This window comes from Monodelphis domestica, chromosome 1 (assembly GCF_027887165.1).
Source record: "Monodelphis domestica isolate mMonDom1 chromosome 1, mMonDom1.pri, whole genome shotgun sequence".
NCBI classification, from domain to species: Eukaryota; Metazoa; Chordata; class Mammalia; order Didelphimorphia; family Didelphidae; genus Monodelphis; species Monodelphis domestica.
This window is the reverse complement of record NC_077227.1, coordinates 472909734-472924638: the sequence shown is the minus strand read 5'-3', so window position 1 is coordinate 472924638 and position 14905 is coordinate 472909734. Positions and strand designations below refer to the sequence as shown.

At 45.1% G+C, this 14905-nt stretch overlaps 1 protein-coding gene across 1 annotated transcript in view; it reads right to left on the bottom strand.

The window, feature by feature from the left end:
* NOTCH1 (notch receptor 1) overlaps positions 1–14905 on the bottom strand; it is a 78149-nt gene that overhangs the window by 36947 nt on the left and 26297 nt on the right. The window contains exons 3-4 of the mRNA XM_003339653.4: positions 6199–6461; positions 4560–4898 (exon numbers count right to left, since the gene is read on the bottom strand). Of these exons, the coding sequence (XP_003339701.3) occupies positions 4560–4898; positions 6199–6461 (602 nt within the window). The remainder of the gene's footprint in view (positions 1–4559; positions 4899–6198; positions 6462–14905) is intronic.

The window sequence follows — 14905 nt, the reverse complement described above, 5'->3', positions numbered from 1 at the left end:
GGGTCTGATCCTAATTGCTTCAGGCGGCTATACTGCAGGGCAAACCTGTGGCCAGTTACTGATTAACTCTCTTACTCAGTGAAGGAATCCTTTGAACTACCTCCTGCCCTTGGAGAAAGCCAAGCTACTTCAGTCTCTTCCCTCTGGGCTTTGCCCCAGAGCAGGAGTGTTAATGACAGGCCCCCATTACCTGCCTGCCAGCCATGCCCACTCAAAGCTGGAAATTGGCAGCAAGGAGAAGCAAGAAAAAAAATTAAGGTCTCAGTTGAATTAAAAAAAAAAACCCAACAACATCAAAAAACCCAACAACAAAAAACTCAAGACCTTATGTTTTTCTGAGCTGTATTTCTGTGGAACAGACTGCCATTCTTTAGGGTTATCCATTCTTCTTCCAGCTAGGGAGAATTTTCCTGAAAGAGCCTTGAGGAAGGGCCAAGTAGGAAATTAGGGGCAGGACTGGAAAACAATGATACCTTTCCAAGTCCTCATTCTTAAAGTGGCTTTCAGATCTGTTGACATGACAATCAGGAGGGCCAGCCCTGTTTCCTGCCATGAATCTACCAGAGATCCCCAAAGGTCCCAAAGCAACGTATCCCATCTCTAGTCAAGTGCCTTATCCACTAACAGTAAAGAGATGGGGAAAGGCAGGAACTAGGGGTCAGAAAAAGGAGCTAGAGTTCAAGCCATTCATCTGTTGGCCAAGTAGAGAAATAGAAGCTGATTTGTTAATGTGTAAGCTGCTGCTCATCACCAGTACTCCTCTGACCAAACGGTAATATTTATAGTAAATAAGAGATGGATTATCACAGTCAGATACTTCTTATAGCGTAGAGACAAACATTCAACCTAAACATTCCCAGGTGCCTTAACTAAGGAAAGACTGGACACATTCACCTCCGATGGTGTGAAATGCAAGGCTCTATTGCCAATGGAATGGCCCCAAGAAAAATATTACTAGGCAGGAAATGACAGGGCACGGTCCCCTTCTTAGGGCTATGCAAGAATCCCAACCACAAGAGACTGATGCAGGCAGATCATTATGTTGTGCCCCAGTGAAACTGAGATCAAATCGGTGAACTTGATCCCACGTCCCACCTGAACGAGACTCAAGACACCAAATTGGAAAGTTAGGCAGTGATTATCCAGGAGGGGTGAGTCTGTCCCCCACATATTCTAGCACTCTGACGTGTATGGGCTTGGCTGTCTTATGTCTCTAAATAGACTGTGGGCTCCATCCAGATGGGCAGGGATTCTCATCTGCTCTCATGCCTCTCAGTACCTAGTGCAGGGTTGGGTCTGCACTCTGCCAGTCTGCTTAATTGTTAATCAGGGAAGTGGGGGCTGAGAACAATCAATGCTTTGTTTACCTGCCATTCAAGTTCTTCCCCAGTCAGTGTTAATAAACCAAGCTTGGATCTTGCACTTTAAACCCCGGTGTCTTGTTGTCTCCTTTACCTCTATGACACTCCACCTTCAAGAAGAGGTTTCTGCTCTCGGTCTTTAGAATTAGACCAATAGTGGGCTTTGGCAAGACAGCCACAGGCACCACTCTATCTTTCCAAGCCCTGACAGTGAAGGAGCAGGGAGAGCTAAGCAAGTTGAGAGGCAAGGCGGAAGACCCCAGAACCTAGATATGTATGTCTCTCCCATGTCAAACTCTCCATTGATTCACCCAGACCCCACTGCTCACCCACAGGACTATTTCCTATGGTGATAACAAGAACAATCAGAGCTAAGCACTCATCCTACTGTAAGGTACTGAGAAAAAGTGATTTCTTTTTCTGGTGTCTCCCACACCAACCTGGTGGCTTCCTGAGTTCAAGGTCTATATCTTCCATAAAACAAGTCACTCCTTGCTCAAGAATCTATTCTGGCTCCCTTCCATACATCCAGTACATTTCTTATTTCTTTCTTTTCCATTGCAGAAGCTAGCACCACCATAATTGTCTGGCTTCATTTGATATGACTCTTGTCTGAACACTCCATGCTCCAGCCAGAATGGACCAGTCACATCACCTCAAACATGCTCAACATCTGCCACTCTGATACAAGAATGAATGTGCTTTTTCTGCAGAACTGTACTGAATTCTTGAAAAACCAACTCAAAATGTCACCTCAGCTGTGCTACATGAGGGAAAGCTCTAGATTTGGATTCAGAAAGCCTGGGTTCAATTCCCAGCTTTTTCATTATGTGCTATCTGTGTTATCTTGGGCCAATCACCTTACCTCCCTAGAACTGCAAAATTAGAAGGAGTTACGAGATATCTTTAGAGACCCTTCCAGCTGTGAACTCTACATTTGATATGATCCCATCATGAAGCGTAAAATTCTGAGGATGGACTAGATATCTGCAAGGATTCTTTCAAATCTTAACACTATTTTCCCTATGATATTCATCATGGAATTTTGCAGATTATCAGTAACAGCCTTCTTACCTTAGGTAATATACTTAAAAGTCAATTTTAATAAATGCTCATTGATTATTATATACCATTTCCTCTTATAATCAGAGCTGTAAAAAGGAAATATTGGGGGATAGGAATTTATTTTTTTAAAGATAATTTTTACCAATTACAACATATCATAACAATTTTCATCATAAGTTTTCTGAAGTTATAAAGGATTTTTCATACCCAAGGCAAATATCACAAACTCTGCCTGGCTCAGAAAGTGAAAATTCCAGCATCAGTTTGTGGAGAGTGGAGGAGGGAGAAGAAGGACACTGGGGCAAGGGAGAGAGATACATTGGGGGTGGCAGGAGAGGAGCTACTCCAACCAAATACGTTAGCTTTCTATTTTAACTAATTATTCTCACTAGGTGTTAAGCTCTATTGTTGCAGAATTGTTGCCAATGGAATTACTACATTTATCACATAGAAGTAAGGCATCAGTGACTCCACCCTAGCTACAGTTCAGAGTGTGATTATCTCTGTTTATGTCTTATCTCCCACTGGGGGTGGGGGCTGGGGGTAACTAAACTGTAAGCCCCATCAGGGCAGGGTTCATATCTTATCTAAAGGTCACATCTCCCCCCAGCACCTTGCACTGCACACAAAAGCATTTGGTAAATATTTGATGAATTGTTACATCAGCGATTGTCAGTGATCACTTTCTTTGCCAAACTCCTAGGATACTCAGCCGTACCTCTTAGTGGTTTCATATATGTTGTCATATCTCCAGAACCAAAAATCAAACTCTTTGAAGGCTGACACTTGTTTTATTCTTCTGTTTTTCTCATAGCATGTAGCATAGGACTGGGCACCCAAGTGCCCAATAAAAACTTAAAGGAGCAGCAAGGTAGCACAGTGGATAGAGCTGTGGCCTGGAGTCAGGAGGACCTGAATTCAAATTTGGCCTCATGCACCTCCTAGCTATGTGGCCCAGGGTCTTCTGACTCCCATTTAGGACTCTTCCTTGTACCTGATATGGTCCTTCATGCTCCTCAGCTCATCTCACAGAAAGCTTTCCCTTTCCGTTCCCCAGTTGAATACACACAATCACACAACAATTGCACACAGTACTAGCTTCTAATACCATTTCCCCATCCTGGGGGAAGATGCTTCCTCTCTATGTGTCCCTAAGCAGAAGAAAGGGAATTTTGATTGGAAAAGAAACTATCCCCAAGCCCAAGAAAGCCCTACCTCAGAGCACAGCCACTGTCTATAACCAGCCCCCTCTCTGCCTCCCCGGCTGTCTGTTGACACTCAGGAAGTGCATAAACCCAGTGTCTGCACGCAGGGGGCCCCCAGCTGTTGTGAAGGTGGCTGAATCTCTGAGGAACAGACTGTTGGGGCACAAGCTTGGATTAAGAGGCTGAAGGGCCTCTCATTTCCCCTTTTTTTTAAACACTAGCAGAGTCAGTCTCCCTCTCTTTGTCTGTCTGTCTCTCTCTTCTCTCTCCCACTCTCTCCCTCTCCCCATCTCTCTGTTTCTGGCTCTCCCTCTCTGTCTTTGACTCTCCCCTGTTTTTGTCTCTGACTCTGTCTGTTCTGTCTCCTCACTCTCACAAATACCGCCTCCCCCACATCCCCCCATCAAGAACAGCAACTGACAGGCCAGATAATGTTGGTAGAGCAGTACCCTGAGCTGGAGGAAGAGCTCTTCCAGGAAGGTTTTTACCCTAGCTTTGCTTTCTAAGGACAAAAGGTAACCATCACACTAGCACTGAAAGGGGCCTTTCAAGATCTTCCCAAAGTCCTGTCTCAACAAATCTGAGGAGGCAGAAACCCAAAGAAATGGAAGGGCACGTCCAAGGTTGTCACACACAGTCAGCGTCAGAAGCAGGATGGGAATCCAGTGTATTCTACACTGAGCCAGGCTGCTCTCCCTGTTCTGGACTTACTCCCTGGAGCACATGGTCTAACGCCATACGCCAGGGTACTATCTTGGACTAACGCTCAAATTTTTTTCAAGTAGGCGAGCAGCCTTGATTTCCCAACTCTGGACAGGATATACAGCCTTCCACTCCCATCTCCCGCAAAGGATGGGGCCTGAGACTAGGGACAATACACACAGCAGTATAAGAAAAAGGAAGAGGAGGCCGGGAGGGAACTCCGTACCTGGCAGACAAGTACACTCATAGGTGGTATCTCCAGTCTGACGACAGGTGCCTCCGTTCTGGCAGGGAGAGGGATTGCATGGCACATAGAGCTGCTCGCAGTTCTGCCCAGTATAGGCTGATGTGCAGACACATCGGTAGGAGCCAACCTCGTTGTGACAGGTGCCTTCGTTCTTGCAGATGCCAGGGGTATTCGTACACTCATTGATGTCCTGCTTGCAGGTAGGGCCGTGGAAACCATTTTTGCATACACAGATGTAACTGGACTCAAACGGCACACAATTCCCACCATTGGCACAGGGATTGGATGCACAAGGATCAGCCTGTTGGCACGTCTTACCTGGGGGAAAAGAGGAAGAAATAAGGAATGACAACCCTTCACTTAATATTCTGCTTTTCCTATCTATATAGTCATTCAAACTAGAGGCCCAAGAGACAGTTGTTTAAGAGCCTCAGAAATATTTCTAGAGGTGACAGAGTATATTGCCAGCCAGGCCTAGAGAGGGGAGGTCTCAAATCTGACCTCAGAAATTTCCTAGCTGTGTGATCCTGGGCAAATCATTTAATCCCCATTGTCTAGCCCTTACTGCTCTTTTATCTTGGAACTAATACATAGTAGTGATTCTAAGATGGGAGATAAAGGTTTAAACAAAGAAAAAAATATTTTTTTAGCACAGTGAGTCAGAGGATTTAGCACTTAAGACATCATCTTCTCCAACAAAGCTGAGGTCCAGTGACATTAAATCATTTGCCCAAGGTCACATAGATATAAAGTAACAGAGCCATGACCCTTAGGATCACAGGTTGAAAGCTAGAAGGAATGTCTTTAATTAATTCTAACTCTTGTTTTACATTTAAGGAAACTAAGGGCTTCAGAAGTCTGACTCTAAGTTGGTTGCTCTATCCATTTTGCCACCACTGGAAAAGAAGATTCAATTTATTGAAGATTGTCACCCCTAAAGTAGGTATCGAGAGATCTGAGTTTTGGGCCCCAATCCATAATTTACTAGCTGGCAGACTTTTAGCTATAACCTCTGGCTATTCTAAGTTTCCATTAAAAAAAATAAATGATATTTTCAGTTGACATCACTCCAGTTTGGGGTGATTATACCTCTTGAAAGGACTAAGTGAGAAGCTAGGTACAATGACTATAGAGTGTCTAGAGTGTCAAGTCTGGAGTCAGGAGGACTTGGGTGCAAATCTGACTACAAGACATTTTCTAGTTGTGTGACCCTGGGCAAGTCACTTAACCCCCATTGCCTAGCCCTTACTGCTCTTCTATCTTAGAATGGATACTAAAGTAAAAGGTAAGGGTTTAAAAAAAAAGAAATGAAAAAGAAAGGGCTAAAAGGGACAAGGGATTTACCTTCTGTTGGGTATGTTGACATTGGGGTGTGGGGACAGCCCCTGCAGGTCAAGGATTGAGGGTGAGGAGAGAGCTAAAGGGGGGAGTGGGACGTTCTTCCTTCTGTTTGTATCAGACCCCTTTACAGAATAGTTTTTAAATACATAAAAATAAACTATATAGGGTTACAAAGAAAATAAATTATATTAAAGTATAGTTATTAAGATTTTTTTTTCAAGTTCACAGACCCACTAGGTTAAGAGCCCCTCTCCCAGAGATTCAGGTTCCTTCCTACCTGACCATCCTGGGGGACAACGACACTTGAAGTCAGTGAGTGTATTGAGAATACAGGTGCCTCCATTCCGGCATGGGTTATTCAAGCAGGCATTGTCCTCTGGTGTCAAGCAGAGCCGGTCAGAGAAGCCCAGGCGGCAGGTGCAGGTATAGTCCACGATGCTGCCTCGGATGACCGTGTGGCAGGTCCCAGCGTTCTTACATGGGGAACTGAGGCAAGGGTTGGGGGCTTGACATCGCTCGCCAACGTAGGCCCCACTGCAACTGTCAGACGGAAGACACACAAGAGATTGGTCCCTAGTCCAGCACTTCCCCCACCTCCCTGACAATACAGCCAGCTCTTCAGCTCAGCGGTTCTGCAAAGTTCAGAGATGGATTGTTGGGGCCAATTTTACAAAAAGGGAAGAGTAAGACAGGAGAAGACCAAATGAGCCACCCCAGCTCAGTAAATTATGACCTAGGTTGCTGATATAAAATTCCAACTCCAGTCCCTTGCTACTTTAGGAAGGATAGAGAAATCGCAGTTCTCACTGGGATTTTAGTTATTTCCTCTATATTCTTCTTCCCTTTTCCCTTAGATCAGGAGCTCTCCAAAAGCAAGGCACTGGTCCCTTCCCATCAGATGAAAAGGGTGGAAAGTGATTATGTCTTCTCCCATCAGACTTAACGGGACAGATTGTCCTCTCCCACCACACTGGGAGATTTCTTTGAGAACAGGGCCTTTCTTCATGGTTGTCTACACAGGACCTGATCTTGAGCAAAAGCACCTTCAATCAAAGCAACCCTACAAAAATCAAGGGAATAAAAAAACAAGAAGGCCCAAAAAAAGAAAAAAAGAAAAGAAAAGAAATTCTAAGCAAAAGCTGTTTCTGCAATTAACGTACAACTCTACAATTCTGCACACCCCAACATTTACTCCTCAAGCCTCAGGTCCCCTCTGTTCCTTTCTCCTGCCACAGATACCCCTGCAAGGAAATCCCTTTCATGCTTGCCTGCCTGCCTACACCAGCCAGCCAGCCTACTTTGCCACCTGTCGCTACATTTTCCAGAGCATGAGAGAGGCCATAAATCACCTGATTAAAAGAAGTGATAGGTCATCTCTCAGCCGCCTCTGCCTCCCATTCCCCTCCCCCTAGAGAAGGGTAAATAAAAAACCCTGGGACCAGCAGAGCATCACCCTTCCCAGCCTAGCACCTCTGCCCAGGGCAGTGTCAGGTGTCATTCACACAAGCTGCTCAGAGTGAGGTACACTACTCAGGGTGGCCTCCTTGCTCATAATCCCCATATGTGAATGGCGCTGCACCTAGGCTCAAGTCCTTGCTCTAACACTGTGAGTTGGCCAAGGTTGATTCACTTTTCTAGGTCTGAACTCTTCTGTGCAATGAGGATAAGAAGATGCATCTTTCCATAAAATTCTGTCCCTAAAGTATCAAATGACCCTGGTAAGTGGAATATATCACAGGACCTCTGCTTACCTCCGTGATTCACTACAGGTGCAACACCTTAGGGAGGTCACTTCAACTTTCTGGGCTTCAGGTTACTCATGTGGAAAATGACTAGATAATTTTTAAAGGTCTTTTTCCAGTTCTAAATCCTATGGTGGAAATGGATTTGAGAATACTCTGCCAAGTTAAATGCCATACAAATGTTTGGTAATCCTGTTCTATGAAGAGAGTATTACTCTGGTCACAGCTGCTTTCATCCCCAGAGGATAATGAAAGCTTCTCCAGCCATGAAAAGGAGTTAACCAACTACTGAGAATATCAAACTGGTGATTAAAAAGGCCCTAACTTACTCCTGTAAGATTTCAGTTTTTGTTAAGCCTACTATGTGTCTCTTTGGCCTTCCTTTAACAAGTCACTAGGGATGAAAGGCACATCCTGGACTGTCCCTGTCAATTTTAGCATTCACATGCAAAACACCACAGCATCTTCAGCAGAAATTCTGAGCTTTCTGGGCAGGACTATAGGGTTTTATTTGTGGCCAAAGGTGAGGTCTTACAGAATTCCCTCATGCCCTCGACTCTCCTTTGGGCCAATGTTCATAGATTCTTCTTAAAACAGGCTGAATTCTCTTATCTCCTTACTCAGACAGGCCATTTTTATTTTTATGTTTTGTAAAGCTATTTTATTTTAGTAAATTACATATAATAACAATTTTTCACATAAGTTTTCTGAACTTATATGATCCAAATTATCTCCCTACCTCCCTTTCTTCTCTCTTCCCAAAGATGGTAAACAATGTGATTTGGGATATATATATGTATTGTCATGCAAAACATATTTCCATATTGTTAATTTTTATCAGAATTATTGTATAAAACTCAAACACCAAAATAAAAACCCAAATAAGCCAAGTGAAAAATCATATGCTTTGATTTACATTCTGACTCCAACAGTTCTTTTTCTGGAGGTGGAAAGCATTCTTTGTCATAAATCCCTCAAAATTACCCTGAATCATTGTATTGCTGAGAGTAGTTGAGAAACCATTTTTAGGGGGGAAAATATATATATATATGTATATGAAAAACAACTTCCCCTTTGGGTTCCTCTTTTCTTTCTAGTTTGATTTCCAGCTACATGATCAGCTTGAAGACAAAAATAAAAACTATTCTTCAGCAGAGAGAAGGTGGAAGGTGTCAAGAGTTGTGGGAACCCACAGGATGGATAAGAAAGAGGGACACATTCAGCAGATGAGAGTTGGGATTAAAACTAGAAGGAATCTCAGGGGAAAAAAATTAAGAGTTGGAAGGGATCTTCCAGAGCATCCCTTTTTGTCCTCATTTTACAGGAAGAAACTAAGGCCTAATTGTATGTGCCACAGAGCATCAATGAAGACCAGCTTATAGGATGAGAACCTTGAGATATGTTCTTTTTGACAGGTCACTCCCTATAATGGCTTCCCAGAATACAGCTGCATTTCTCAATAGCTGCTGTATAAATTGCCTTGGTACCAAAACTTCTTTTCTAAGCTGAACCTGAGCTGGGCCAGGAGAGGCAATCTGTCTTCCCTTTGCTGTCCATTTATCTCTGTCTGATGGGCTCAGGGAGGGTAAGCAAGAAAAGAGACTCAAAATGGACACTCAGCCCCACCATCTGTTACCAGAAGCCAAAAGGGCCAAAAGCAACTGGCATGAGGAAAACAAAAGCCCCCAAAGATGGGAGGGAGAGGGGGATGGCCTGAGAGTTAACTTGTTTGCCGACACAGTGCAGAATGTGGTCATTAATGGTCATCAGTGGGAGAGAAAAGAGACCTGCTTCTGTCAGAGGCCAAAACTAACAAACTGGCCTGCCTCCTCCAGTGGGGCCAAATCCATTTCTCTTACACTCTTAAGATCCTGCCAGAACCCAGTCATACCAGATGGCTCAGAGTAAGCTGAGAGCATCAAGTGCTAGATTCAAACTCAGAGCTTTGAACTCCTTCAGTGGTCTTTTCCCTATAATCATCAGTGCTGCAACTAGAGAATGCTGGGGTTCATTCTACCAGCAGTCATTCCTTCATCCTCTTCATAGCCCTTCTGTCTGGCCAGTTTGGAAAGCAGGCAAGAGAAGGATTAGAAAGGAAAAAGGATCTTTACCCACTCACCACCCCTTCTCTCCCCTCCCCCCAGCGAATGTCAATGCCCTCTATTGTTAGATAGGGGGTTTGGGCACAGGAAAAAAGCCTCTTTTTTCTTTCCCAAGCTGATGACAAGGATGGCTGGAAGAGAGTGGGCAGGAAGATGGGGAGGAGAAAGAGGGAAGGGGGGTGAGTAGTTACGAAGAGACAGAGGGCACTTGATCAAAGATTTCTGAGCCTCCCATCAACACCCTCTGGCACACATCTTCCTCCTGTCGGTCTCCTCTTTCAGCGTGAGATGTCAATCCCACCTCTGGCTGGACTGTCCTCTCATGATAACCGAGAACACTGGGGAATGTCCACGGAAGCTGAGATGGGTGAGATGGGCCAGACCTGCCTGAACCCCAGGAATACCCCCGGGACATATATGTATGGGCCCTCACTCTCCAACCATCTCCATTTCCCATAGTAGGCACAGAGATGACCCAGCTGCCTATACCACAAGTGTGCCTGAGCTTGCGCATTCCCCAACAGCCATCACCCACTCCACTCCCAAGGGGGGAGGGGAAATCAATCCTTTAACTTGTCAACTTTTATCAAACACTTGATAGCTTTAGGCAAAGATGAAGCCTGGGTGAGCTCCTCCCCTTTACAACCTGGTTTCCAAAACCAGACTTAGATGGAAACAGACATAGAAGGAGAAGGGGGGGGGGGGGAGTAAACACAGAGACAGACAGACAGACAGATAGAAAGGGAGAAAGGGGGAAAAGGGAGGAGAGAGAGAGAGAGAGAGAGAGAGAGAGAGAGAGAGAGAGAGAGAGATGGAGAGAGAGAGAGAGGGAGAGAGAGAGAGAGAGAGAGAGAGAGAGAGAGAGAGAGAGACAGGGGAGAGACAGAGAGAGGGAGGGAGGGGAGAGAGACAGACAGACAAGGAGGGAGAGAGAGAGAGGGAGAGGGAGGGAGGGAGAGAGACAGACAGACAGACAAGAGGGAGAGAGAGAGAGGGAGAGAGAGGGAGGGAGGGAGAGAGAGAGAGGGAGGGAGGGAGAGAGACAGACAGACAGAGAGGGAGAGAGAGAGAGAGGGAGGGAGGGAGAGAGACAGACAGACAGACAGACAAGGAGGGGAGAGAGAGAGGGGAGGGAGGGAGAGAGACAGACAGACAAGAGGGGAGAGAGAGAGGGAGAGAGAGGGAGAGGGAGGGAGGGAGAGAGACAGACAGACAGACAAGAGGGAGAGAGAGAGAGGGAGAGAGAGGGAGAGGGAGGGAGGGAGAGAGACAGACAGACAGACAAGAGGGAGAGAGAGAGAGGGAGGGAGGGAGAGAGAGAGAGAGAGAGAGAGAGAGAGAGAGAGAGAGAGAGAGAGAGAGAGAGAGAGAGAGAGGGAGCGCACACTCCAATACAACCAACTTTCTATATTCCATCCTCCCCCCTCCCCCCTCCACTTTTCTAATTCGGATTTCATTGTTGAGGATTGTGTGAGAATTTGTAAGGATTCAGGGACATTTTGAGTTAATGAGATTGTATTATCCCAGACCAATGTGAAGGAAAATGTGTCTAATAAATCAGGCATCTGCTCTCCGGACAAAGGGCGGCTGGAGGGAGCAGGTGCACATTTTAATAAGGAAGAGCAGCTGCTGAGCCTGACGGCCAATAGCCAGGCCCGGGCCCAGGCAATGGGGGCTGGGGAGGGACAGGAGGCTAGGTTTCTGGGTGGCTCAATAGTATCTTCCAGTTTGAGAATGCAACAGGCCGCCTCTGGGAGCTGGCTGCTCTTATGAGAGAGACCATTGTCCATCAGGGCTGTGGGCCCAGGAGCAAGGAAAGAGTGAAGGCATGTTTGCCTTGTCCCCAAACTCCCGCCATCTTTGTCCACATGCTGGGCGCTACCCTCTCTCACCAACTGGGGATGGGCAGTTTAGTTTTGTTTCTTCAATAACCACCATGGGGAAAACAGGTTTGGGTCATGAAAGAAAGGAGAATGTTTTTATGTTTTCTTTAATATAAAGTAATGCTTCTCTGATGAGATCATAAAGGAAAAATATCTCCCCACTTGCCGGAGGTAGGCAAACAAGACAGCAAGATCCTAGCCTAGTCCCAGTGGTCTGTGAAGGGAAACTCCTAGGTGAGAATTGCCTTTTAGTAATAAGATGGCCAAGAAAAACTCTAGACTCTTTTTGTCAAAGAAGACTGATTCTTAAGTGTGATGTATATGTACCAGGGAACAGGCTAGGAGAGAGCAGAAGGGGAGGGGATGAAGATGAAGAAAATGGAATTGGGGAAGAGGGTAGAGGAACTTCTCAAAGGAGGCACTTATGAAAATCAGCCCTTCCACATTTTTTTTAAAAGCTTCTCCTTCCGTCTTAATGCGAAGTATAGTTTCCAAGGTAGACGAGCAATAAGGACTAGACACTTGGAGATAAGGGACTTGCCCAGGATCACACAGCTAGGAAGTATCTGAGGCCAGACTTGACCTCTTGATCTCAAGCTTGGCTCTCTATCCATGTTGTCCCTCTTCCATACTTATTAACAAGCAAGAGGCAAAAAATACCTTCCCCTTTCTAATTTTTCTATATTAACCTACATAAAGGCAAGGCCTTTCTACCCCCACACAGTCCCTTCCTACTCAAAATCCTGCCATTGGACAATGTCTAGACCCCAAAGCAAGGGAGGAGGGGATACTTCCACATTCGAGACCTCCAGAAACCCTAGCCAAAGTCTAATAATCACTTGATAGGATAGACCCAGGTAGAAGTTATTAAGACAAATGATCCAGAACCCTAGGGATGAATTTTGGTCTGATGTATTCCAGCAAGCATTAATGAGGCTACCATGGAAAGAGAAAGGTGAAGACAAAAAAAGACCTTAAGGATAGTCCATGGAAAATGCACAGAAAAGCCCTAGACTAAAGGTCAAGAGACCTAAATTTTAAGCCACGATGCCATTGACTCTGCACCATAGGGGCCCACTTCTCCTTCCTTCTAACTAGTTCATCTTTATAGTTCATTCCCCAGAGTAATTAAATCACCATCCCTCACTCCCAGCTCACACTGATTTACCTTATCCTCAGTTCCTCCTATGGCATTTACTGTGGGAACCATTCATGTTTGCAAATCATAAATGTTTTTGAATTATTATTTAAATATGTCCTGTTTGTCTTTATATCTGTTTGCCAGATAAACCTGTAAGCTATCTCTGAGCACATAGCTGATGTTCAATTGTCCAACAATTCATGATCCCATGATCCCATGGACCCCCTATCTGCTGAGTTTTCTAGGCAAATAAAGGGAACACTGTTTGCTACTTCTTTAGTTTTATGTAGACAGGGTGTTCTTACCCAGACTTACAGGATCACAAAGGTAATAAGGCTCTGAGGTCAGATTTAAACATGAGAATCATGGATGCCACTCAGGAAAATCACTTCATTAATATCAGATGTGAAATGCTGTGGCACCAGGTTCTGAACCCTTACTCTCCTCCATTCTTTTATTTTTTTTCCCCTTTAAAACCTTTACCTTCTGTCTTAGAAACAATATTGTGAATTGGTTCCAAGGCAGAAGAATAGTAAGGGGTAGGCAGTGGGAGTGAAGTGACTTGCCCAGGGTCATACACTAGGAAGTGTCTTGAGGCCAGGTTTGAACCCAGGTATTCCTGACTGGGCCTGGTCCTCTATCTACTACACTACCTGGCTGTCCCCTATTCTCCTCCGTTCTTAAAAAGTGGTGGTAGGGGCAGCTAGGTGACACAGATTGAGGGCCAGGTATAGAGGATTGGGTTCAAATCTGGATTTGGCCACTTCCTAGCTGTGTGACCCTGGACAAGTCACTTAACCCCAACTGCCCAGCCCTTGGTGCTCTTCTGCCTTGGAACCTAAGACAGAAGGTAAAGAATTTAAGGGGAAAAAAAGTGGAAAGAATTGCTCAGTGCACTCAAGAGTCCTAAGACCTGGGTTCTAAGTCTTGGCTGCCTCACTGGCTAGCAATGTGATCTTAAGATTGTCACTATCCCTCTCTAGGCCTCAGTTTCACCTTGTATAAAAATTGTAAAAGATTTGACCTAGAGGAACCTTGAAGGCTTTTCCAATTCTTTAATTCTACAGTCCTAAGCTGGTCTTGAATTGAGTTGGCACCAGGCACCATGCTTTGGGACCAACTTTACTTCACAAGATATTCAGAGAAATATTTTCAACCCGTTGAGCACTTCAAGCAATAATATTATAGGGAGTCCTCACTAACCTCCCTAGCTAGCCTCTTTCAAGCTAGAAACTCCCATTAATTAGCAAAGATTTATTAAGCAACCACCATGTGCCCAACAGAATACAGATCTTCACTGCCATAAATTTTGGGAAGGGGCAGAGGTGGGTGGGTAAAGAATATGCACTAACAAAACAAAAAGTTGCCTACCCTTGGGCATTGGTTTTGCTCCTTGGACTAACAATAATAATACCATTTAATTTCTCAAAGCACTTTCACAACCACTAATCTCATTTGGGCTCTTACCCCCCCCCCCCAAGTACCAGAGATGTTGAAATAACTCCTACAAGGGAATACAGTGAATTAGTGGCAAAAGGCAGAATTTGGTCAACAACCAACTCTCAGTCCTAAACTCTTTCCATTTCCTTCACACTGTTCTGGTCCTTGATTTCTCTATGGGAGGATAAAATGAAGATGAAAGTTCCTGCTCCACACTACTTCTAAGGGAGGTTTGTGGAGGATGAAGGAGAATTTCAGAGACAGGAGGAGAGAACTGAGCAGACTACTGAAGGAAGCTACCCCAGAGCCAATCTTGGCCCAGCAGCAGCAGGCTTCCGGCAGAGGGGGGGGAGGATGCAAGTTAAATGGTGCTCTGTCTGTTGTTCAACAAATATTGCCTCCCCCTTTGTTCCCTCATTTCAATATTTCCCCTGTACTAGGCTCCTGCCTTTTCCCCCACCAGCACTGGGCTGGCTCCCCTTTCGCGGGCTCTCTATAGAAATGTGACTCCTGAAAGCACCCCCAGGCAGATGTTGCTATGACCTTTCACCCAAGACTAATTCTAAGTTTGGCTGTTTTCCTTTCTAAGCTAAGCTGCCATCTGCCACCCCAGGGGACAGATGACAATTCCCTCTACCCTCTAAATGAGGAGAAAAGAAAGGATGGAAAGACAGAC